This window comes from Notolabrus celidotus, chromosome 16, assembly GCF_009762535.1.
Source record: "Notolabrus celidotus isolate fNotCel1 chromosome 16, fNotCel1.pri, whole genome shotgun sequence".
Lineage (NCBI taxonomy): Eukaryota > Metazoa > Chordata > Actinopteri > Labriformes > Labridae > Notolabrus > Notolabrus celidotus.
In genome coordinates, this window is record NC_048287.1 from 2,280,827 (window position 1) to 2,307,557 (window position 26,731).

General features: G+C 40.3%; 1 protein-coding gene across 1 annotated transcript in view; it reads left to right on the forward strand.

The window, feature by feature from the left end:
* Positions 1–12,264: 12,264 nt before the first annotated feature.
* Positions 12,265–26,731, forward strand: part of khdrbs3 (KH domain containing, RNA binding, signal transduction associated 3) — a 237,573-nt gene continuing 223,106 nt past the window's right edge. The window contains exon 1 of the mRNA XM_034704107.1: positions 12,265–12,713. Coding sequence (XP_034559998.1) covers positions 12,623–12,713 — 91 coding nt within the window. The 5' untranslated portion in view covers positions 12,265–12,622. The remainder of the gene's footprint in view (positions 12,714–26,731) is intronic.

Below are 26,731 nucleotides of genomic sequence, written 5' to 3' on the forward strand. Positions count from 1 at the left end.
TGATATTCACACAGCTCCTAACTCCAAGCGTATCATATTTGATCCATCAGTTTTTGAGACCTCCACATCATCAGTGTGATATATTCTCTCTGTAAAAACCTGATGTATACAATCAGATACATGCAGGGCACAGACAATCCACCAGGTGTGAGTCATTCATGCACCAGAAGGACGTCACTTCAGACATCCAAAATGTCAGCTGTGGATCAGAGACCCACTCGAGGTTTTTCAGGGAGATTTTTACCAAGTTTGAAAAAGTTTGGATGAAAAAAACTGTCAAATTGTTCCTGAAACTTCAAGAGGAATAATTACTGGATTGATGTTAAACTAATTCATATTTCAGAACTTAATTTATGTCTCTCAGCTGGCCTGGGAGCGCCTCGGTATCCTCCCAGAAGAGCTGGTGGAAGTGGCCGGGGAGAGGAGTGTCTTGGCTTCCCTGCTGAGACTGCTGCCCCCGCGACCCGGACCCGGATAAGCGGAAGAAGATGGATGGATGGAGAACTTAATTTATAGTCAAATCATGTTGAAAATGTGTGTATCAAAATTGATACAGCAGGTATATAAGGACAATTATTTAGAGATCTGTCAATCATCATTTTATTACATTTCATATATTATTCCATAAAGCAACATAGTCTTTTTATTATTTAAGAGCATGTTAAAATGACATAATCAGGTATATTTAGAGTAGAAACTGAGATATTTATAATGTATATTGTATTTTTATATATGTAACCTGCTGTATCATGATGATTGATGACTGGTTGAATGTTGCCATGGCTCCCTAGTAAATAATTATCTTTTGCTCATTGATTTCCACTAAAAACTGAACAATTCAGAGAAGAAATATACAATACCTTAGGTAGTAACACTTTACAATAAGGGTCCCCTAATTAGCGTTAGTTAATGCATTATGAAGCATTAATTAACAGTTTAATAATAATTATAATGTATTACCTAACATTAACTAACACATTAGTTAATGTATTAATAAGCAGTTAATTAATGTCCACTGCTCAGAGTTAATTAATACATTATTAAGCATTAATAAAAGTTACAAAACTTAGTTAGTTAACCATTAGTGAATGCTTTCTGGACCCTTATTGTAAAATGTAACACATGCATCACTTAAGTAACACATTATAAATGCTAAACTGCCTCATAAGCATAAGCATAAGCGTGTGCATCACTTTTAAGTGTCCTCTGGAAACACTTCTGTTGTGTTGCTGTTTATTTGCAGGGCGTTTTTCTAATGTATTGTATTGTGTCTTTGCATCGCGTTTTCTAAATGCTGCGCATGTGTTGTCAAATTGATGAAGATGTTTTCTTAATTTGCTTGTGTTTTGTCTTTTTGCATGTGTTTTCTTCAGTTGCAGTGCTGTGAGCTCTCAGGGCCACCGTACTTCTCTGTGCCAGTTGAGATGTTATCTGTGATTATCTGTTTTATTCTAAATAAAATGTTTTTAATTCTTTATATGTGTTGCTTCAACTACATTTCAACTCATTTTGCTTCAGCGTATGTGTTACCTAAGGGATACATGTGTTACATTTTACAATAAGGGTCCAGAAAGCATTCACTAATGGTTAACTAATTAAGTTTTGTAACTTTTATTAATGCTTAATAATGTATTAATTAACTCTGAGCAGTGGACATTAATTAACTGCTTAATAATACATTAACTAATGTGTTAGTTAATGTTAGGTAATACATTATAATTATTATTAAACTATGATTAAACTGTTAATTAATGCTTCATAATGCATTAACTAACGCTAATTAGGGGACCCTTATTGTAAAGTGTTACTCATTAGGTTTTTTAGCTGTGTAGCAAATACTATGTGTGACGTTGTCATGCAATATGAAAAAAATAGTTTCTGTTTGAATTACTTGGAGAAAATTTTGAAGGAAACTCAAATTTTAATAGGCTAAAAATGTTGTTTTTATATGTTTTAGTTTGTTTAAAGAAGAAGAAACTTTGTGCATTAAATGTGCACCAAAATGCCTGATCTATCAAATATGATACAAATTCCGGTAAACTTCCATTGGAAGTTAAGCTGGGGAATTTTGGAAATATTCCAAATTGCACATTTTCCATGGGAGTTAACTGTGAATTGAGGATCATTTAATGGAAAGGTATCATATCCAAGCATAAATATTTGTTTTGTTATAAGCAGACATCCATCCAAAATAGAAAGCATGTGTGCTTCATGTGATGGAGGAATGCACAGTGCATGTAGGGGGCGTGGTCTCAATAGCCCTGCAGTAAGCAGTGTGCTATGTGCATGTGATTGAGGAATAGCAGAGATATTCCACTGTAGTGTAAATCTGGTTGTTTTAGTCAGGATTATGATCAAATATATTTTCCCCAACTATATTTAAGTTCTCTATTAAGAGCCAACCTTCAATTTAGTCAATTCCTGCTTTATTCACGTTTATTCTCATAAATTCCTGATACTTCCCAGAATTTTGCAACCCTAATACAAAGTAAAACTCTTACATGAAAATTGCTATTTAATTTATTTTTTAAATTATCTGTCAGAATGTCCAATAAACACTCCATTTTCAAAGAATTAGAATTCTCTGGCAATATTTGATGGTTGAGGCTTTACAGGGTTAACCAACATGGCCACTTCTCTGAGCCTGGATCCTCTCAGATGCAGTAAATGACCCCATCACTTTCTTCTGTACAGTATTTAGAATAACAAAGTGGCCCTCATGATGAGATTTTATCTAACCAATATGATAATTTGAAATTTAAGTGGTGCAGAGAAGAGCTTAAAGACTACCTGAACACGACAGGAGGGTCGACCCATGCGAGGAGACATTCAGAGAGTATTGGTGCATATTAAAAAGAGCCTGGGGCTGCATGCGTGCTGGTGGCTGCTGATGCTATCATAGTATCATTGTTCTCCTGCTTAATCGCTGTGGCTAATGACAGGAAATGAAATCACCCACTGTAGACCAACACGCTTCCCACAGAATAATTACTGCTGTTGACCTTGTGTCTCTGCGTGGTGTGTAAGTGCTCTGTGATAACACTCGCCGCACATTTAGTCACTGCATACCATGGACTACTTCAGGCTGCTCTGTTAACCTCTTAGTCATTACAGGCAAACAAAAATATGCAAACAGAGGGGCTGGCTTCATGTTGTATTTGTAGAACTGTTAGAAATGATCAGTCTAATAAAATGCTCCTGACATCAGGTTCTGTTTATTACCCTCATTATCTGTTCTGTCATGTTCACACAGTTTAGAGAGTAAAAACACAGCCTTTGTGCAGACAGTGCGATCACACAGCACAAAGGCCTAATGGAACACGTCAGTGCGTTATTATTACATTCACTAAATTATTATCTCTGCTGCTTTTTCGCTGCTTGCTATCGTTTCATTGGTTCAAAGTGTGAAGATGTTTTCACCACATTTTCATTTCAGTATTTTTTGTTTTTGCTTCTTTTAGGGAAAAAAATCTGTGCGAAGCTTCTGAACTCTTCAACCCATGCAGCCTATATATAATACACTGGTATAAGCAAGACATGAACTCATGTCATATTTTTAATTGCATGTGAAAAAAGCAAAAACAAAAGTTTCACTGAGGACAGCTTTCAATCTGAGATGCTTCTGTCTGACAACCAAGCGGCAACCTCCATCCATCCATCCATCCATCTTCTTCCACTTATCCGGGTCCGGGTCGCGGGGGCAGCAGCCTCAGCAGGGAAGCCCAGACACTCCTCTCCCCGACCACTTCCACCAGCTCTTCTGGGAGGATACCGAGGCGCTCTCAGGCCAGCTGACAGACATAGTCTCGACAGCGTGTCCTGTGTCTTCCCCGTGGCCTCCTCCCAGTCGGACACGCCCGAAACATCTCCCCAGGGAGACGTCCGGGAGGCATCCTGACCAGATGCCCGAACCACCTCATCTGGCTCCTCTCGATCCGGAGGAGCAGCGGCTTTACTTTGAGTCTGAGCTCCTGACCCTCTCTCTAAGGCTGAGCCCAGACACCCTGCAAAGAAAGCTCATTTCGGCCGCTTGTATTCTCCATCTTGTTCTTTCGGTCACTACCCACAGCTCGTGACCATAGGTGAGGATTGGAACGTAGATTGACCGGTAAATTGAGAGCTTTGCCTTCTGGCTCAGCTCCCTCTTCACCACGACAGACTGGTGCAGCGCCCGCATCACTGCAGACGCCGCCCCGATCCGTCTGTCAATCTCCCGCTCCCTTTTCCCCTCTCTCGTGAACAAGACCCCGAGATACTTAAACTCCTCCGCCTGGGGCAAAGACTCCCCTCCGACCCGGAGAGGGCAGGCCACCCTTTTACGACTGAGCACCATGGCCTCAGACTTGGAGGTGCTGATCCCTATCCCCGCTGCTTCACACTCAGCTGCAAACCGTCCCAGTATGAGCTGGAGGTCACTGCTCTATGAAGCCAATAGGACGACATCATCTGCAAAGAGCAGAGACGGAATCCCAAGGCCACCAAACCGGACACCCTCCGCCACTTGGCTGCGCCTAGAAATTCTGTCCATAAAAGTTATGAACAGAACCGGTGACAAAGGGTAGCCCTGGCGGAGTCCAACCCCAACTGGGAACGAATTTGACTTACAGCCGGCAATGCGAACCAGACTCTGGCTCCGATAATACAGAGACTGAATGGCCCGTAGCAACAGGCCATCCACCCCATATTCCCCGAGCACCCCCCAAAGGATACCTCGGGGGACACGGTCGTAAGCCTTCACCAGGTCCACAAAGCACAGGTGGCAACCTCCGGTCTCAAAATCTGAAGCCCATGCGGAAGTGTTATAAACTGCAGTTCATCGAGAATCCTCTTGAGGCTGGCTGCAGAAACACCAGAAACCACATACACACCCATTCAAAGGAGATGGTCTTTACAGCATTAATAAACATGTTTACAGCCTGGTTCAAAAAACAGCTTGGGTCTACATAGCTACTCTCCCTATCAGCACACACTGTGCGGGGGGTGCATTTTTTGCTTACGCGACCATTCAGAAGATATTAAGATTAGGAGTTTTTGCCCAAATAAGGACAAGACTGACTTTGCTGACAGGCGGGAACACATAGCTGTTGGCTAGGAGGCTCAAACCCCGCCTCTTTACCTCACACTAAGTTAGGTTGAGTTCAGCATTTCCAATATGGCTGCCACTGCCGATTGGCTTCCAAACAGCGCGGGCTACGTCAGGGATACTACGTCCATTATTTATATAGTCTATAGTTACAACCTATCAATAAAACTGAACACATAGCTGGTTGTTTTGCATGATTTTGACTGCAGGTTGGCTAAAAATTTATACGTTTAATAAGGTAACATTATTAAATAAATTCTGCAATGATATAACTCCTATTTATGATTAATGGGAAATGTTTAAAATAGATGAAAATGTGCTCACCAGCGATCCTGCCTTGAGTTAGAAGACAGGATTGATAGCACTCTGATGTCTACATGCTCAGCGTGAAGCTCCTCTGCCTTCAGGGGGGTTAGCTTAGCGTAGACTGAGATGGGGAAAACAGCTAGCCCGGTTCTGTCAAACTCTTCTGAAGCCGTCTGTGCATGCACACTCCACACACACGACCCCCTGGAGATCCCGCTTTTCAGGTTGTTGTACCCAAACTATGGGATGCTCCACGGAGGTTTTAACAGCCTGCTGACTCGGAGGAGTCCTTTAAATACCAGACGGGTGAGTGTTCATCTAGCATGAGTTTGAGTAATGTGTCTGAACAAGGTTAATACACTACCAGTCAAAAGTTTGGACACACCTTCTCATTCAATGGTTTTCATTTATTTTAATTATTTTGAACATTGTAGATTAATACTGAAGACATCAAAACTATGAAATAATCTGGTTTCACCATAATCTGGATTACAACAGGAATCAAACAGGGCTATCCATTGTGTACTAACCCTACCTCTGAACAACACAACTGATGGTCTCAAACACATTAAGAAGGCAAGTCATTCTACAAATGAACTCTTGACAAGGCTCATGTTCATTAGAAACCATTCCAGGAGACCACTTCATGAAGCAGACTGAGAGAATACCAAGAGTATGTAAAGCTGTCATGAAGGAAAAAGGGGGCTACTTTACAGAATCTAAAATATAAAACATATTCTGCTTTGTTTAACACCTTTTTGTTCATTACATAATTCAATATATGTTCTTTCATAGTTTGATGTCTTCAGTATTAATCTACAGTGTTTACAATAATTACAATAAATACAAACCCTTCAATGAGAAGGTGTTTCCAAACTTTGGACTGTATGTTTCTTATTTCTGTAATTATTGTGTTTTCAGTTCTTACTTGAGCGGCTGAAGTGGTCACCTTGTTCTCTTCTGTGTCTGCTTGTTTTTACATTTTGAAGTGAAGCAACTTCTATCTCATATAAATAGATTTTACTCATGCACAAAGGGGAGCAAATTAACATTAAATATCTTATTTGTTAAAAAAAATGTTCACAGTGTGTGAGCTCTTGAATTGGTGACCAATTAGACTATTTTTCTACTGATGGCAAAACCAGACTTTCAATCTTTCCCTCTTTTCAGTGCTTTCGCTTGTATTAATGCTCCCTACTTCTTTTTCAGTACATTTCTATTCTGATCAGATCAAATGTTCATACAAAATAAATAACCCATATTGCAGTGAATACCTATAATTCCTTAAATGAGAAGCAACAATCAGGTGATCCCTTCATTCTTCTGCAGAAAGTGAAACCTTGCCGGCGCCCTTTTCTGGACAGACAGTTTCAGCTGTAAGTTTGTTGGAGGTGTTGATGCTGTTCATGTGTGTGTGAGTGTGTGTGAGTGTGTGTGAGTGTGTCTGACTCGACCTTGGGAGCACTGCTGGGTGCCATTGATTTGTTTACCTGTGTGCTCCTGACAGTTTCTCATTAGGTTTCTTTTTCACAACACTTCCAGGAGAGTAGCCCAGAGTCTGCACTTCACAGCCGACGATGCGTGATCAATGTACCTGATAGATCGGCGCTGGCAATATAATTCTGTTGAATGGCTGTTTAATGGATGTGAGCGCTCCATTTAGTAGCCACAATAAGGTGCCTTTTGTGACTGGAGCGGCATTGTGGTGCTGTATGCAGAGGAAAACAATATCTTGAAAGAAGGGCTTTGTTAACCTTAGCAGGGAGGAGAAGAGAGCAGTGTGTTCTATAACACTGACATTAGAGAGCGTCGGAAGCATTTGCATAGTTTAAGAAAAAATACAATTTAGCATCATTAAGGCGTTTAAACATTTTGCTTTAAAAGGCGAGCATGCAGAACCTTTCAAACACATAAATAAAGAGAGGAGCGACACAGTAATGCAAAAACAATTCCCTCTGTATTTGCGGGCCTCTTATGATTCTGTGCCTGTTGTGACCAATTACAAACATTCCCTCCAAATACCTCCAGTAGAAGCTGTAAACAGAGCACCTCTGGATCTGTGTAGTAACGCTTTTATATAGAAGCTGCTTATAAACCAATCAAACTGCAGCATTTAAAGAAGCTTTATGGTAGTTCCTGGCATCCCTCCTCTTTCCCAGCTGGATTCTTCTCGTGGAGAAGCTCCAAAGAGCCTTATTTTCTAATGCTGCCTGTACATGCTTTAATACATGCTTTGAAATGGTCACAAGGAGGCAGTGTTGTCACTCTCCTAGCAATCCTGCCTGCCTGCACTGGAATGTGGTGATAGAAGGAATCCACTTATTTAAGGTGTTAAAAGTGCTCCTGATTTGCCGCTGTAATCCGGTCCATTTCACCGGCGCCAAAAATAAAGTGGAAATGGAAATCTGTCTGGCTCTGCATTCCCAGTTCCTGTTCCCCCTGTGACACAGAGTGACACAGCAATCAGCTCGCGGACAAATCAGGGTCTAATTACTTCTCAGGTGACAAGACCCAAATGACATCTTGTGGCTGAAAGGGGATTTTATGAAGACTGAAAGCTGACAAGAAGAGAAGCGTCTCCATTTAAATCTGTGAGGATTTACATGGAGTCAGCGACTGCTCTGATTAGATCCCTGCTTCTTGTTAACAGGAGCAGAAACACTGGCTCTAAGTGTGTGCAGACATAGAGGTGTGGGCATATACACCACATACAGCACCCTGAGGCGCTGCACAGGCTGTCCAGCTGTAGGTGTAGTTAACATCATATTTATCGGGCTGGGACAGGCTGAGGGGTGAGGGAAGGGGGCAGCCATTCTCTAATGATCAAAATAACACTTTGTCAATGTAATAGCCCACTGTTGCTCATTCTTTACTCCCACTGACAGAACATTTCTCATTGCTTTGTTTACACCAGTGCTGCTGCCCTTGTGGTCAGCTGTGACATATATAAAAATGTTTCCCCATAAACCATCATTATTTTCATTGCGGTTGATGTATTGCAATCACTTAGCGTTGGAAACAAACGTCTTGAGGAAGACGTATAGGCCTGCAACTTTGATTCAAACATCAATGACAATGTGAGGCTTTGTTTGTGAAGACGGGGAGCAACAGATGGCAAGCATATCTATAAATAAGTCGCTCTTCTGAATAGGAGATTAGTGCATTTGAGCCGGTTTTTAATGGTCTCCGGGAGAGATTAAAAAGTAAGCTGATTCATAATGCGTTTCTCTTTGCACTGAATCACTCATAAACAAGAGTCTGGAAAGAATTTGTGGTAGAGCAATCTTTCAACATGCTTCAGATTGGACGTCATACAAAAAAAAAGGAGAAGAAGAAAGCATGCCTCATTTTTTGTCTGCGTGCCTGCGATTTCATGAATCTGTCAAATGATTGAAAAGCATTTTACTGAATTACACACAGTCTGCATTTTCCCTCTGCATGTAGATCACTGCAGACCTTTCAACCCTGCATACCTCACCAAGCAAAATGTGCATAATTCCACCCATTTATTTATATATAGGACATATAAATATATATAAATCATCATTAGAGCCTGAAGCTGTTATTCCAGAGCGCAACTCGAGCCACAAAAGCAAAATAACCAATAGCACATTCCAAAGTTCACTGAGGATATAACGTTAATAAATATACATAAACCCATCTCGGTGTTAGCCTCTGGGTCACATTTTCTCCAAGTTATTGAAATAGAATGGAGAAAAAAAAATACTCAATTATATAACCAGTGCTGATCAGCCTACAGATAGCCGCCCACCTGAGGCTACCTCGGCATCCTCCACAAATATTGACAGAATTCTTATCTTTTTTGCACGTTTTCTAACAAACACCAGGCTTGTATACAAATCTTTTTTTCCTCAGCAGCTGAATGCTCTAAATTCCTCACAATGGTCCTCATGCATTCATTGTATGTTTCCAGGAACCTTTTGTAAGGCTCGGGGATGTCTGATAAAGTTGTGGCTGTATCTTTTGAGCTCCGCAGTCTGGATAAACTCTACGTCTGTCTTTTCATGCCTGCTCAGTGTCTCCGCCTGTGTTTCCAACACTGGAGACTCATCAAGCTGGGCTGTAATAATGACAGGGGCTTTATGTGGACCTGTTTTCTTTCTGATTTAATGAATTCAAAAACACGCTCGGGAGGAACGCATGCTTGACCTTTGGAAGGGTGAATGGATTTCCTGAGGTCTATTGACTGTTTGTCCTAACAAGTAAAAGCAACCTAAGGAGTCATGCAGCCCTAATCAATGACTTAAATGAGTAAAGAGGATAATTATTCGGCCTCCTGAGATGTTACTGTAGACCTGTTCTAAACATGGCAGCTACTGTATCTCCATCAGCACACATCACCTGAAGAAATGAGCCCATATCTTTCATCAGTCATGCATCGAGATTATGACCAGGTCTGTGTCCTCTGCATGGATCTTTTAGTAATTATCCAAGGTCACTTTTACACCTTGGATATTTATGTCTAATGTTTGAATCTGTGAGACAACCTTGGAATAAATATATGCAGAAAAAACCCTCTTCAATGACTCATTGTGTGAGTGTCTTCCTCATCAGGTGTTTACAGATATATTCAATATCATCTTGCTTTAACTAAACACTTCTCTAACGTCTTCAAGGATGATACCGAAGTTGATTAAAATGATTTTTAGAAAAAAGGTTGATTAGATTATTAAAGAAAACGTGTGGCTGTTTTTGTGAAGACATTTTAGTATGGTTTGAAGTCTGCTGGGTGCAAATGGGGAGTAATGTTTTAGAATTTAATTGACTTGGTTTAATAGCTTTTTTAAAACTGTTTATTTTGATTTTTCACAGCTTGACACACAGTTTCTACATTATACTTACCATCTATATAATGAAAAATAATGATAGAAATATTAATAATTATAAATAAATAAAATTAAATAAACATTTATATATGAATTATATATATAAAATGAATACATAAATGGTAAAAAATAAGAATAAATACCTTTTGTATCTGATTAGTTTGATTTTTCACAGCTTGATGCACAGTTTCTATATTACCCACCATCTATACAATGAAGAGAAAAATACATTAATAATAAATAAATAAATAAAATATACATTTATATATGATTTGAATATATATATATATACATATATATATATATATAGTGGTAAAAATAAGAATAAATAGCATTTAAAATTAACTTTATTTTAAAAATGAGAGCCAACCTGCAATGCCAGATAACCAAGGCCATTGGACCTTTTACAAGGTCCTGAGAATCAGTATTTTGTGTGCAGACGCCCCTTGGTTTAATGTGCCTTAGTTACTTTTTGGTAATTCGCACCACTAAAGTTAAACACCAACTGAACTCAGCTTCATTAATGACTTAATTACCCTTTCTCTAAGAAGGCTTTTATAATTGAAGTGGTGAAATCTTCATTAGTTTAATGGTTGAGTTAATTTGGTGGATGAGCAGGAGCTCTGGTTGGTCCTCGCACAGCTACTCTTCCGTATACTGCATTATTTATTTGTATAGCGCCAAATCACAACAAAAGTTATCTCAAGACTCTTTTACAAACAGAGCAGGTCTAGATCACTCTATGTCAAATTATGAACAGAGACCCAACACCAAGACAGGATATTGTGTCATGTCATGTTTTGTCTAACAGATAAAAACCAGAAGTGGGTGAACAACTGTACTTGTTGCTCTGTTTTGCTCTCAACCAGCTGCATGTAAAATTCACTTTAATTTCAGAAATTACAAAAATTATAGAATTGTATTTTCCAGCTCCGTCCGCTCAAATATCACTCCCTGTCCATGCTACATGTTCAAAGCATGCTTACAATCAATCTTTATTTGTATAGCGCCAAATCACAACAAACGTTATCTCAAGACTCTTTTACAAACAGAGCAGGTCTAGACCACTCTATGTCAAATTATGAACAGAGACCCAACACCAAGACAGGATAAGACTCACCTACCTTAATCCACCATGAGCATTGCACCTCACAGTATTTAGCTAGTTACAGCGGAGAGGAAAAACTTCCTTTAACAGGCAGAAACCTCGAGCAGAACCAGACTCATGTTAGACAGCCATCTGCCTCGATTGAGTTGGGTCTGGAAAGAGGGATAGAGGAGAATAAGAGAGAGAGGGAGCAGTGATAGTGATGAGACGAGTAGTAGGAGCTGTTGCCACTGGAGTCCAGTACGTCCGTATCAGCTGGAGTCTGGAACGTCCACAGCAGGAGGACGTCTACGGCAGCTAAGAGGAACCTACGAGACAAGGGAGCTCAGGGACTCCAGAAAGGTCTATGGTTAGTAACTTTAATGGGACAGGTAGAGTTACAGTAAGTGATGAGGGGGTTGGGGGGAAGGGGGTGAGATAGGATCCCAGTGTGTCAGTCTAAGCCTATAGCAGCATAACTAAGAGCTGGTCCAAGCCTGATCCAGCTCTAACTATAAGCTTTATCAAAAAGGAAAGTTTGAAGCCTACTCTTTGTACTGTATGATAGATCTCTGATTCACTCTCACATCTGTGTTGTAGTTCATAATTTGATAAGTTTGTCCTCAGACTCAAAGAGCAGATAAGCCAGGTTGAGTACATTTAGAGTGAGGAGAGCTGTAAATGAAGTGCTGTATAGATTGTGCGTATTAACAGGAGAGGAAGGAAAACAAGCTCTCCTAGTTTTAGTGATGGCTGACATCAGACTGCTGTCCTCTGCTCCAGCTCAGTGCTTGTGAAATGCCGCCCGTGTCCATGATAACTTTATGATAATGATATGGTAATGGCGGGATTCAGCACCGCGGACAGCTCCGGCGCGTCGCTCCGCCCTCTTCCCACCGGCTGCGTGTGGCGTTTGGCAACCAATAGCTGCCGCTGCTTCACTTCAGCACTGGATACAACAGCGTGAGCTTCAAAGAGCCTGTCCACCCAGAGAAGAGAGGGACCCTCACTCAGGCTGTAATGCGAAGCGGGGCTCTGCAGGCTGAGCAGCTCTTCCATGGGATAAAACCCTTCCGCTCACATCTAACCACTGACTGTGTGTGAGAGAGTGTGTGTGTGTGGCGAGGACTGAGGACTGCTCTGGTAGCGCGGGCTTGAATGACACTATCAGCCGCGTGTTTGCCTTCCGAAAATACATCTGGAGCTAACTTGGAGCCTTTTGGACGCTGAGCAAGTTTTGTTTCTCATTTACTCGACACACATCAGAGTCTCTCCGTGGAGCCCACTGCAGAGGACGAGATGGACAGCGAGAAGTACTTGCCGGAGCTTATGGCAGAGAAGGACACGCTGGATCCGTCTTTTCAGCACTCCCTCCGGCTACTGGATCAAGGTAAATACCCGTGGTTAAATACTGAAGTAAACAGTTTAGCTGCGTGGAGACGGTGCGAGTCTAAAGCTCACTGTTCAGGTTTTACGCATGGTGCTGGGCTGCAGGCTACATGACTCCACCAGCCCGCCTACTTCAAGTTATAAATAAGAGGTTTGTGGGTCTACTTACAATTTCCTGTTTGGTCACACTAAAATAGCGAGGTCATTTTAGCATCATGGCTGTTTTGCCAAGTTGTTATTGAGCAAATGTGCCATGTAGAGCCTTCAGTGGTGTGGAAATGAGGGGAAAGAGAGGCAGCTTTAACTGAGGACTGAACCTGATCATTACTACAACAAACTTTACATTTCACCTGCTCTGAGAAAATAACAAAGAGTGCCAACTTGTCACTGTTGACACCTCTGAGTAAGTCATTTGTTGCTGCTTTACTTTCTGCACAAACCTGGAAACATGCGGATGAAGGTTCACAATAACAAAGTGAATATTTTGAAAATGCTTGTAAGCAGCAGTTAATGGATGATCAGCAACTTGACATCCCACTTTGCAGGCTCCAGCCACCCCTATCCCATGCAGGCATGTGTGAGCTGCCGTGGAATGATCACGCTCTTATTGGAATGTACATGTGTGTGTCCTGCTTTGAAGAAATGGACGTGACTGAAATGGAATCTTGAACGGATGGAGCAGCTTGCAGACGCTTTAATTAATCCGTTGCACAGCTTTCTGCTTTGAAGCTGTCGGGAATTTTTTTTGCAAACACTCCTTCAGACGCGGCCCCGTGGAGCTCCTCATGTGGGAAGTGCACTGTTATAGCATCCAAGTGCCTCCTTCAAGTACCACTCACGGGCTCTGTCTAGAGTCTGCTAGACTGTTGGCTTTACAGGCAACACGCAAGGAGCAGCTGCACTGTAACTAATTCTATTGTAGCCACAGATGCAGCTCCTGCACCAGGCCGGTGTTATTCAGCGAGCCGTGTCCCCCTCTAGTCTCTGCCTCCAGAACTTGGAACAACAGGAGATCCTTAAAAGCATCCTGCAGAAGAGAAGTGATCCAATGTTAATGTTGTTTACTTGCTCAGAGATTACTAAAGTGACAAACAGTGTGTCTTTTCTGCATACACTGGCGCTGTTTAAACTTTTCAAGAGGGCTGATGTTCACTTTTAATGATGATTAGTCATCTGTGCAGGTGATTAAATAAACACCTAAATGTAGCTGTGACAGGTGAAGATTTCAGGATTGAGCTCATTTAAACAAGCAGCATTATTTATAATAATCAAATCAAGGGTTTAGTTTAGATTTACTCTTATTATATTCCATATTTCTACCATCAGCGTGTTACTCAGTGTTTACAGTTCTTTAACATAGATTTCACGTCTGTCACAAAAAGACTGACAGAAACTATCTGTGAGCTTTAATTTCAAACCCCACTGCTGTGTTTTTCTTATTTTTATATCTACTGATAAAAAGTGAAGTCTAGACATAAAACAGGCAAAAATGTCCTTCACTGCTTTCCAGAGCCCGCGTCTGAAGTCTTCAGAAAGCCTGCTTTTCAGCGTACAGAGAGGTTAAAAGGAGAGGAGGTGTAGTTTGTGTCCATCTTTAAGCTTGTAATAAAAAATAGTTTTCATTTTGCAAAAAAAGAAAAACTTGGAGATTATTCGTTCGTTCATATTGATCGATTAAAAAATGAACTGACTGCAAGGTGCACTGAGTTATTTCATCTTAAAGTTACTTTTAATTTTCATCCGGTCAGATCTCGGCACGTTCTTTTCCTTTTCCTTTAGATTTAATTTCACCCTCAGCACTTCTGAGTTCCTGATTTGAGCGGACACACACACACACACACACACACAGCATGACTCCTGTGTGACGTGCTGAAGTCGTGTTAATCCCACCCAAAACCATCATCCAGAATATTGTCACTGACTGATACAGTGATGAGTAAAAGCTCACCTCGTTCTCATTGAATCTCTGACTGCTTCTCATTAAGTGTATGTTGGAGTAATGGATGTGATGGCCTGACACTATCAGTTGCAGATGGAGTCTGGTTTGAAAGAACAGAGCGAGGTTAATGCATCTTTCAGTGAGCTGATTCATGTACAGTAAGGCAAATGTATTCCAGTCTGTGAGGGAGATAAGGCTGTGTTTTACTCAGCAGTTTTGTTATCTGCTGCTTTTCTCATTCATATCTGGGTTAGTCTTTTTTTCTTCTAAGAACACATTTTCCCCTTTTAAAAAAAAAAGAGAGAAGTGAATACTAAATACCAGTTAAAAGACAACCATTTCCCTGACAGAGTCTCTTTTAAAAACCTTTATCCAGTGAGCAGGTCTCTTGCAGAGTGATAGCAAAACTGTCCATTTCCCCAAATTAAAAATAAATGATGGAATACTTAAAGTCTGAGGCAGCACAGCTGAAAGAAACAGCTTTGGTGTAAATGTTTCCTGTGTTTTTCATTTAGATAGTTGAAGCAAACACTAGTTCTTGATGTAACAGTTCCAGTAAAGTTAGTTTGTGATATTTCTAGTGAGGGCAAACATTGCATTTGGACACCATCGCAAGCGGCAGAATTAATCCGTGACATTTTATGAAGTAAGCAGAACTCTGCGGTGCACAAAATTTGGCCGAAACAGTCTGCCGCAACTCCAAAACTGTAAATACTGTTATCTCTCTCTTACACAACAGATGGAACAGGATGAGGCTTAATAGAGCACTTCTTCTGCCATCTTGCTGATGAGTTCTGGACCTGATTATGCAATTGGCAGGGGAAGCAGAGAACACAGCTAGAGTAACCAGAGTTACTGCGTGCAAGCGGTGACTATGAGATTACTCCAGGTCCGGAGAGACTCCCATTGAGGAGAAATTAGGGGAGCATTGTGTTGGGAGCTGGGGGACAGCGGCGGGCAGCTTTGATAAGTTTGGGCCGTTCGCAGAGCTCTTCTCCCAAAAGGAGCATATCTCTGCCCCTGTGACAAGCCTCATACAGTCAGCAGCAGACACTTGGAGCTGCAGAAATATCTTAAGCCAAAATAAGAGCCAGGCAGGACCAGCAGCCTACATGGAATGAAAAATCCCCAGCTGAATACTAATGACAGACTTCTAGGTGCAGAAACACCTCCCGAGGCATGAAGTGCATCTGTTATTTACATGAAATCAGTGCTACTCGGCAGAACACGGGGGCACAGGGACTGCAAGTAACACTTCTTGTAACACCAAAAGGAAGTATAATACATTTTCTGAGTAAGAAACTTCTCCCTGACCTTGGAAATCATAATCCTTGGCTGTCACTTAATAATTTACAAATCCAGTGTGGGAAACAGTCTCGGCCGCTGTTGTTGTCTTGCAAACCAAAAATGGAAGAAAATTGCAACAAGATAAAGTCCATGCTATTTTTACTTCATAATAAAAATGTAATGATACATGCACCATATTCAGGGTTCCCACGCGTCCTGGAAAACCTGGAAAACAGTTGACCAGTTTTCCAGTACTGGAAAACACCTGGAAAATGGGAGAAAAAGTCAAATGTCCTGGAAAATCACAGATTGTCCTGGAAAATTATTCCAACATGACTGCGTGCGACCTGACAAGGTTAAAAAAACACATCCCCATTCAACATTTGTGGCCATTTTTGTCATTCAGTTCTATTTAGGTCAATTTATGCACTGATCCTCTGATTGTTATTATTATTTATTTATTTCACTAAGGCAGCTTCCAGATTCCTTTGCTGGCTCTTTTGTTTTTTACTTAGATAATTTTATTTTTTTTGAGAAAAGAGAAAGCTGAGATGAGAGTTGGCCATCATTATTACTTGGTTGCACTAATAAAGTGAAGTGCTGTACATCTGTGGTTGCATTGTTCAATTAATTTGCCTTAATTTTTAAGCATGTAAGAAATGATTTCATGGATAGCCATAGACTACATGTCTTTCAATGTAGACTTCCACTGAGAGGAACATATTAGACTATTTAGGAACTAAATTAGGAACTCAATTTAGACTGTCATACCAGCTTGATGATCACTGAAAATGTCCTGGAAATGTCCTGGAAAATGATCTCTGGAAAAGAGTGGGAACCCTGATATTATTTAAATGTATAAATAACACTGTAAAAAATGAAAATGTCAGGTGCATTGTTGCATGATATCTTAGATTTATCAGAAATCCTTCTTCTATTGATTTTCTATTGATGGTGGAAAACTAAGGACTACTCGTTATCGCGTGCAGTTCTGGAGAAGCAACATTTACCTTACATTACATGCAGTGCAAAGCATCTGCATCCTCCTGTTTAAACTGACCTTTAATTATAAGAGCATAACTTACATTATAATCAATGTGTGATTTGATGATAAAAAAACATTTGAACGTATGAAATAAAAACATGTTTGTACTCTGCATCTTCTGCAAGAAGTCTTTGTCCCACTAACTGATACACTAAACATCCTCTGTGATGTTTAGTACCTGTCTCTGCACCCACACCTGTTTCACACCAACATTCCTGTGTTAATTAAGCTGTAGCATTAAAGTGAGGAACAGGTGCACTACTTTAATTATAGATATCTGGGGGCTAAATGTATAAGAGAGAGTATTTAGTTTAAAGTCACACTGGCTCCATTTATTAAATTGCGTCCTGGTTTTGATCCATAGGTCAGGTTAAATGTTTAAGTGTTGCCTTTAAACCTGTAATGCTTAATTACTGCATCAGGAGGATGAGAGGCACCTGGTAAAAAAAGAGGGTGACTGTCAAAACTGCCCAGGGTGATGAATGCATCAAAAATGAACACATTATAAAAGTATACAGTGGAAAATATCCAAACTAAGCTATCAAGAACATAATGAAAAACATTTACATTCATAAGGGAGCTTAAACAGTCCCTCCAGGATTTTGATGAGGTTTTTTTTGTGATTGTTGCGTTCCAAAAAGCCTGATTTTGCAATAGCTTTTTAAAAAAATTGCAGTGCAAGTTGTGATTTTTTTTTAAAGCTTTTGTCCCCAATAACATCTCAGAGGAAGTAAATATGCTAAATTATTGGTATTTGTTTCTAATGTTGTTGGTAACCTTACTACAAAATGCTTGAGATTACAACTATCCTAACAAAATATACTTTATTTGCACACAGGTAACATCACAGAGAGTCTCCATCTTCATCTGCCAGACTTTGTGAAATACTGCACTGGCATACAGTTAAACAATTAAAAACAATATTATTTAGATTCAAACTGAGTAGTAAACACGACCCTGTCCCAACTTTCTTTGAATGAATTGCATTAAATTCAAGTTGGGCAAATCATTTTCCTACAACAAACAAAAGATTCTGTTTACAATAGATGCTATATTTTCAAATGAAATATTTGTTCAGTGTTTGTATTTATATTTCCCCCCTACTTTGCAAACACTGTTCTACTAGAAAAAAGGCATTGTAAATAAATACAACTATAGCTTCTGAATACTAAAAGGGTGTTTGAGTATCTATAAATAACAATGTTGTCAACCTCACTTTTCACCCGTTCTCCGTGCGTGTTTTTCTGTTGAAACGTGACGATCAAGTGAGGACTTATGTTTACGTTCCACCATGATATTGCACACTGTGGGAAACAGTTCACCCCCGCTTTCATGTTAATCATCTGGAAACTGACTTGCATGAACTTTGGCGGAAGTATTAGTTGGTAAATGTGCTTTTTTCGCGTCAGACAAGTCTTCATCTTGTCAACCGCTAACAAATGAAGTGAAATTGATGAGGAAACCGATGACGTACAGGGGCTGAGGTTAAGGTGATTGGTCAAATTTGTGGGAAAATTGCGGTGATTGTATAAAATTGCAAGGCCGCACAGAAATCGCGCCGATTGGTTGATAAGCATTGATAGTTGCGATCGCAATCTTGCAATGTGCTGGAAGGACTGCTTAGGGCAGGGGTGTCCAAACTTTTTTCAAAGAGGGCCACAGTGGGTAGAGTCGGTCGTCTATCAATCGGAAGGTTGGCGGTTCGATCCCAGCTCCGGCAGTCACATGCCGAAGTGTCCTTGAGCAAGACACTGAACCCCAAATTGCTCCCTCTGTTGTTCAGAGGTGTGTGAATGTGTACGAATGAGAGTAGCTAATACTGATGGTCCCTTACTGTAGCAGCCTCTACCATCAGTGAGTGAATGGGTATGAATGGGTGAATGTGACAAGTAGTGTAAAAGCGCCTTGAGTAGTCAGAAAAACTAGAAAAGCGCTATATAAGTACAAGTCCATTTACCAAGTCCATTTACCAAGTCCATTTACCATATGTTGTTGTCAGAATACCTCTGGGTCAGTGGCTCCTACTGAGACTGGAAATCTCTATTTAATAACAATCATTTTAAATTTTGTCTCAATAAATCAGTAACTAGGTAGTCCTCAGTTCTCCACAAGCCATGTAAACATTAGAAAACTTTATCTTCTTCTGGAGGAAAATGTTTTTTATTAGGATCGGGCAATGTGGGAAAAATATTGTGGTTTTTAAGACTTTTCTGACCAGCAGATGACATTTTGAGAACATAATAATCATTTGCCTGAGTTCTGAACAATTTCATAATTTTGATCTTGTCTTGTGTCCTCTTTTTTGTCTTCTGAACTTTTAGTGTTCATCAAGAAAATTGATCAGATTTCACATCATGATAAAAACATTCATTTGAAAACCTGTCAGCTTCAAGAGCTCTTGTGTTTGTTTCTTCTTTATTGCCGTCTTGCAGAGTCCTCCTCTTTTATACAAGTAGTCCACATGATGTTTTTTGAGATGTTTCTGGATTGACTTTAGTTTTGATTCAGCGCTTGAAAGAAACTGCAAATGTACAGATGATTCAGAAGGTGATTAATTTCTTTGCTATAAATAACACAATTTAAGATGGAAGCTTGGGGCCATAAATAAATGGACCTTGGGCCGCAATTGGCCCCCGGGCCGTACTTTGCACATGCCTGGCTTAGGGAAACATTGCACCCTGTAAAGAGCTTCATTAATATCACTATCATTACTGTGGAGGAACTATTATTAAAACAGTAAACTAATACAACCTTTGTCTAAATGTCCTGAAAGCGTGTGTAAACAGTACTGTGTGAGGAGATGGAGAGTCCCTTCCTGCAGCAGATGTATTCTGTTTGTTCAGGGTGAGGATGCAGAGCAGCGTGCAGCCCACTCTGAATGTTTCAGAACCTCTGGCCCAGTTTGAATGTCCTAACCTCAGTGTTGCACAGACACTCCACATCTAGTGCTTTTTAATTGGATATTCCTCAGCGGGAGCCGAGCACAATGTTTGCATTACATTAGCTGCCTCAGCTAGCTTCCCCATAAAAGAGAAACAATAACAAAAGACACACATTATCTGCACAAACTGTGCAGGTGAGGAAAAGCTTCCCTGTCCTCCGATGTCCCATCGTTAATTCATACATTTCCATCTCATCAGCTGCACAGTGGGGTATTTTTAGCCGTGCTTGAGTTTTGCCCCAAGTGAGAGCAGTTCCTGGGTTAGAATGCCCAGAAGTGAACAAAAATAAGCTTTGGCAGAGGATCAAAGGCAGAGATATTGTTTTGTTGGGGAAACAGTGCTTGATAGCGATAATGATCTGTGGATCCGCGGCCGGCCGACACGCTGAGCCACACAGTGAGGTGGAGGCGCAGCCGCAGCTCTGAACCTGTCTGAAGCAGAGAGCAGACTCGTGATTTGACCCGCTCATGTAGTGAACTTGCAAGTGAACTGTAAGAGGGCAGACAGGGGAGCTTCAGCAGCCCGCTCTGCATTCAGACGAGCAGAGGAAGACTGCTGAGCGGTGCTGTGGGGTAGAGGTGTTTGCAGAGCTCTGTTTCTTCTTTGCTACAGCTCCCACTGGAATCAATGTAGGCCAGGACTAACACAGGCAGACCCCGGCTATAAAACCTAACAGTGCCTCGTTTACAGACGCCACGAGTCACAAGGCTGCATTGATTTCTCTGCTAATGTAGGATGCATGTTCTCACTTGTTATAGCAGCCATAATGAGCTGATGAGGCTGTGATTCAGCTTTTTGTCTCTCTCTGATACGAGACCTGTTAATCTCCATTATAGTTAAAATGTCAAACCTGAAATATGAACATGAGTCATCTGTGTTCCTGTGTGTGTAAACAGACATAGTTGTTGCTAATTAAAAGCATTACAATAAAACACTGTTGGAAGAAAGCCATTTGCTGTCATTTCCAGCTTCACCTGGATGAGCATAATTGGCGCAGTCTGACTGTTGGAAAGAGTCCAGAATGAGAGGATGGGCTGGACTGTATGTACAATACAGAGTGTGAGAGTCTGAAAAAAAGACTTGTTATGTTAAATCTGCAGCCAACTAGATCCAGACTCTTTTATCTGCTGGAAAATGTTAGTGTGCTGAATAATTCTGCAGCACTTCAGTCTGCATTTGCAATATCTGGTTGACCACCTTTATTGTGGTGTATAGCACCAAATCCCAACAAACATTATCTCAAGACTCTTTTCCAAACAGAGCAGGTCTAGACCACTCTCAAATTATGAACAGAGAGCCAACACCAAGACAGGATAAGACTCAGTCTGACCCCACCTTAATCCACCATGAGCATTGCACCTCACAGTATTTAGCTAGTTACAGTGGAGAGGAAAAACGTCCTCTAACAGGCAGAAACCCAGAGCAGAACCAGACTCATGTTAGACAGACATCTGCGTCGACTGAGTTGGGTCTGTAAAGAGGGATAGAGGAGAATAAGAGAGAGAGGGAGCGGTGATATCAGCTGGAGGCTGGAACGTCCACAGCAGGAGGACGTCTACGGCAGCTCAGAGGAACCTACGAGACAAGGGAGCTCAGGGACTCCAGAAAGGTCTATGGTTAGTAACTTTAATGGGACAGGAAGAGTTAAAGTAAAAATCCTACGAGTCAGGCTCTAAAACAAATGCAATAAAACAAACAAACAGGAACACAGTGTGTGGTTTTCAGCTGCCCATTTACAGAAGTTGCAATTAATTTTCTCTTAATAAAACAAGTCTGCTGGACGGTGTGGAGAGGTTCACTGAGTTTGTCTTGGAGGCTTAGAGGGCGTACCTCACCTGGCTCCTACAGTCTGTAATAATGCTGGGCGATAATTTGATAACGATTATTATCGTGATATAATTTTTCTCAATATAAATAAGAAAAATATTCAATTAAAAATGTACATAAATAAACCTGTAATTACACCCCCAAACACTAATAAATGAGGGGGCGCGAGTGAGCCTTGAACGCTAGTAGCCACCCAACATTAGACAGAAGAAGAAGACTGCATTGAGCAGCCAATCATGTTGCAGGGTGAGAGGTAGGCGGGGCTTAAAGACATTAGGAGCAGAATGTAAACACAGCTGAAACGAGCGACACTGAAGAAAACTGAAAAGCTAGCAGCTGAAAGCAGAGTCGTTAGTCTGACACTGAGTCGACTCTGTGTTAACTATTAACTTCATACACTTCATTAAATCTACTTTCAGGATGTGGGTAAAGGAAGAGCACAGAGACAACTTCTGCTGTGAACACGTTTAATGTCCACCACGACCGTAGGACAACTGAACACTGAATAACCGTGATGCATTCACTGTACTGTGGGAAACAACATCACTGTCTGTAACCCTTAGTAATCTTAAAGGGGAGAGAACAACTCAAAACAATGCTCTATAAACTGATACACAGAATACAATTTGATATATATTTGTAGTAAATTTAAATCAAATTATGGAAATAAGCTCAACCTGAGAAAAATAAGAATTAAAAACTAAAACTTCACAAAAATCTCATTCTAAATGAAAGACCTGCTTCCTGTTAGCACCGTCAGAAATGATGGATTCAAGAAGTTCATCAGAAACTAAATCCAGATCCAAACTAACAAACTGTCTTCAACTTTCACTCAGGAGTAAAAATCTGACTTTACATTTATATGAAATCATGATTTGATATTTATCGTGATAATTATCGATATCGACTAATATTAAATATTATATCCTGATAACATCATTTTCAATTTTGCCCAGCACTAGTCTGTACTCCAAACCTTCAGCCAACAAGTATTGGTTCTTCCTCAAGTTCTGAATGCAACAAAACCTCAAGATATGTCGACTTCAGATTTAGTTTTGTTTTTCAAATTTGGACTTTTACTGCTTCGTTTTGTGAAATAACTTAAAAGTGTGTATTTTAGTTAACAGGAAAACTTTTAGACCCTATAGTAAATAAATACATTAATCTAAATCTGCTAACTCTAAAGTTTCATATGCATGTATGATTTTTATATTCTGACCTACGCTTGCATTGTTGGATTATTTCTATCACTTGTGCAAAAACTACACCAAATTTCATCCAGTTTATATGCAGACGTCCTTCAAATCTCTTGTTTTGAATCAGCAAAAATCTGACTTTACATTTAAATGAAATAATGATTTGATAGTTATTGTGATAATTATCAATATCGACTAATATTAAATATTATATCCTGATAACATCATTTTCAATTTCGCCCAGCACTAGTCTGTACTCCAAACCTTCAGCCAACAAGCATTGGTTCTTCCTCAAGTTCTGAATGCAACAAAACCTCAAGATATGTCGACTTCAGATTTAGTTTTGTTTTTCAAATTTGGACTTTTACTGCTTAATTTTGTGAAATAACTTAAAAGTGTGTATTTTAGTTAACAGGAAAACTTTTAGACCCTATAGTAAATAAATACATTAATCTAAATCTGCTAACACTAAAGTTTCATATGCATGTATGATTTTTATATTCTGACCTACGCTTGCATTGTTGGATTATTTCTATCACTTGTGCAAAAACTGCACCAAATTTCATCCAGTTTATATGCAGACGTCCTTCAAATCTCTTGTTTTGAATCAGCAAAAATCTAAGTTTACATTTAAATGAAATAATGATTTGATATTTAATGTGATAATTATCGATATCGACTGATATGAAATACGTCATCCTGATAACATCATTTTCAATTTCTCCCAGCACTAGTCTGTATTCTAAATAAAGAATCATCTGAATGTGACTTCCCTTGTTGCAATGACACAAAAAGTATTAACAGCTGTTATAAACCCAACAATACTTCACACTATGTGCCCCCACCAAACTGAATGGATAAAATTAGCAACTTAGTTATAAACACAGTCGAGATCAAACAACACAACGCCTTACATTGCATTCATAAAACAAGTGAACAACATTTTGTTCAACATGCACAAAAGGAGCTTAATAACAGCTTCTCTCTCCACAGCTGTTGGTTCAGTTGTCTTTCTCTGCATCTCTGAAGGAATCATCCATTCAGTCCCATCACCATATTGCGGTGGATACAGTCTCCACCTGGTGCAAAGCTTGCCTTGGGCCCTGCTTGATTACTCAATGTTAGGACTGTCACATTTCCATGTTGAACAAATCCTGCATTCATATTTGAAATACCACTAAGATGTGCATTTTCCTTCGCCACCGGCATGCAGAACGCTGCTTAGGGCCCGCCTTGAGCTGTCTGCTCAGACGGCTAGCCAAGAGAAGACTCTCAATTAAAGTGGCCAGTCGGGGCAGCTTAAATAATGCAAACTGGCCTTGTTTGGACTGGAGTATGCTGTAAACCGATACTCCAAAAGTCTTGTAGGGTGATCCTTTCGAGGGTTGTGTTGCGAGGCTGTAAGATGGCAGATTAAAAAAAGTTTGACTCTAGTCCTAAAACAACAAAACATGTTTATTTTATGCGTTCAACTTCAGCTTCACCTCAGTCCTTTTGTTTACGTTTATCAAAGAAAGCAAAGGTTCTTCTAAATCAGATATAGCTCACACCATTTCAAAAACATTACCACCAAAATGTGAATTATTTAAAATAAATTAGCATAAACATTTTTACCCTCATATCCAGGATCCTTTATGAATGAGTAAAGGCAAGCTTCCAGTTCTTGTCCGGGAAGCTTAAAGGGAAGGGAAAATAGATGTGACACAACATTCACAGTATAGAACTAGCTAACCTAATGTTGGGAGCTAGCTAAATGCAGCATATTCTGTCTGTCCCTCACTTTGTTCTTAAGTATAAATAATTATGGGTATTGTGCATACATAATATTAAAGGCACTGTCAGGAGGTTTTTCTGATTTTGAAACAGCATCTCTCTCAAACAACGCTGATGCCTCTTCATGTCTTATATTGTAAATTAAAAATGATCAACAACAAGGCTGGTTATTTCTTTATACTGAACTTTAGTACCTCTGTGCCAAAAGCCGATTCAGATTCACCCTGAAGTGTCTCTGTTTAGAGCTCTGCTGGTAAAGTTGGCAGTGAGAAGTTTTTTCTTTGTCCTCACGGCTGATACTGGAGCAGGATTATCAAACAGACGTCCGTTTTCTGTTTCAGACGGAGAAACTCTACAACCAGGGCTCTGCTGGCTAAAAGAGATACATGTCTATGAACAGGGTTTAATGTTTATGCCAAGCAGCAACCTCCGGTCTCAAACTATGAAGCACATGTGGAAGTGTTGTAAACTGCAATTCATTGAGAATCTGCTTGAGGCTGGCTGCAGAAACACAGGAAACCACATAGATATGAATGGGAAAAAGACGATCTTTGCAGCATTAATAAACATGTTTACAGCCTGGTTAAAAAACAGCTTGGCCCTACGCAGCTAATCTCTCTATCAGCGCACACTGTACAGGGGGTGAATTTTTTCTAACGTGACGGTTCAGAAGATATTAAGATTAGGAGTTTTTGCCCAAATAAGGACATGACTGACTTGACTCCCGGTCGGGAACACATAGCTGTTGGCTAGGAGGCTCAAACTCCGCCCCTTTACGTCACACTCTGCCTGGTTGAGTTCTGCATTTCCAATATGGCTGCCGCCGTCGATTGGCTTCAAAACAGCTCTCAGGAACAGATGGGTGACATCACAGATACTACATCCATATTTTATACAGTCTATGGTTTATGCGGACGTGTGAATGCTTCACTGCTCTTTGAGGACTAAAGAGAACACATTACCTCATCACTCAGACATTACAGATTTCGTCCAGAGGGGGCGCCAGATTCAACCCAACATGAAAACCCCTGACAGTGTGTCGAACCTTCTATTCTTATGATTTCAATCTGCAAAAAGTTGCATTCATGTGTATAATGCCACCGTAGAACCCCCAGAAAATGTTTGCAGGTTTGTGTATCAGAATAGGCCTCTTTGAATTTGAAGACCAGCTTCCCCCACCCCCACGAATATTCTAGCAGGTGTGTGGTGAACGGGGCAAGCAGCTGTCTGACCATGGACTACTGTACACAACTTCAGTGATGGTAGAACCGCTGTGGCTTTTCAAACCTCGGTTATGTTCAGTCAAAAAAACTGCAAGACAACTCTGATGAGCTACAATGGTACAAACTACTGCTGGTAAAGAAGTCACATGGTAGCTTAGTGGTTTTATTCTGAAAATTAACAGGATGCTTTCATTTGGTTTTGGTGAAACCTGACTTCCTGTCCCGCTCCATCTGCTCTGTTGAGATTGATGCATCGTGCTCCGTCATCCGGCAACAGTAGAAGTCTTGTGTATCTGATCCGGAGGACTCCAACCTGCCGGATCAGAGACGCAGCCGGGACGCAACGGAGCGGATCCAGTGGAAGTTAACACATTGAATAGAATAGAAACCGGAGACGGACCGGACACGGATCTGGTGGAATTTACCCGTCAAAGTCCAGGAGTAATTTACCCTCAAGGCTGCGGTAACACTTTACAATAAGGGTCCCCTAATTAGCGTTAGTTAATGCATTATTAAGCATTAATTAACAGTTTAGTAATATTTTAACAATCATTATAATGTATTACCTAACATTAACTAACACATTAGTTAATGCATTAATAAGCAGTTGATTAATGTCTACTGCTCAGAGTTAATTAATACATTATTAAGCATTAATAAAAGTTTCAAAACTTAATTAGTTAAGCATTAGTGAATGCTTTTTGGACCCTTATTGTAAAGTGTAACACATGTATCTCTTAGGTAACACATACGCTGAAGCAAAATGAGTTGAAATGTAGTTGAAGCA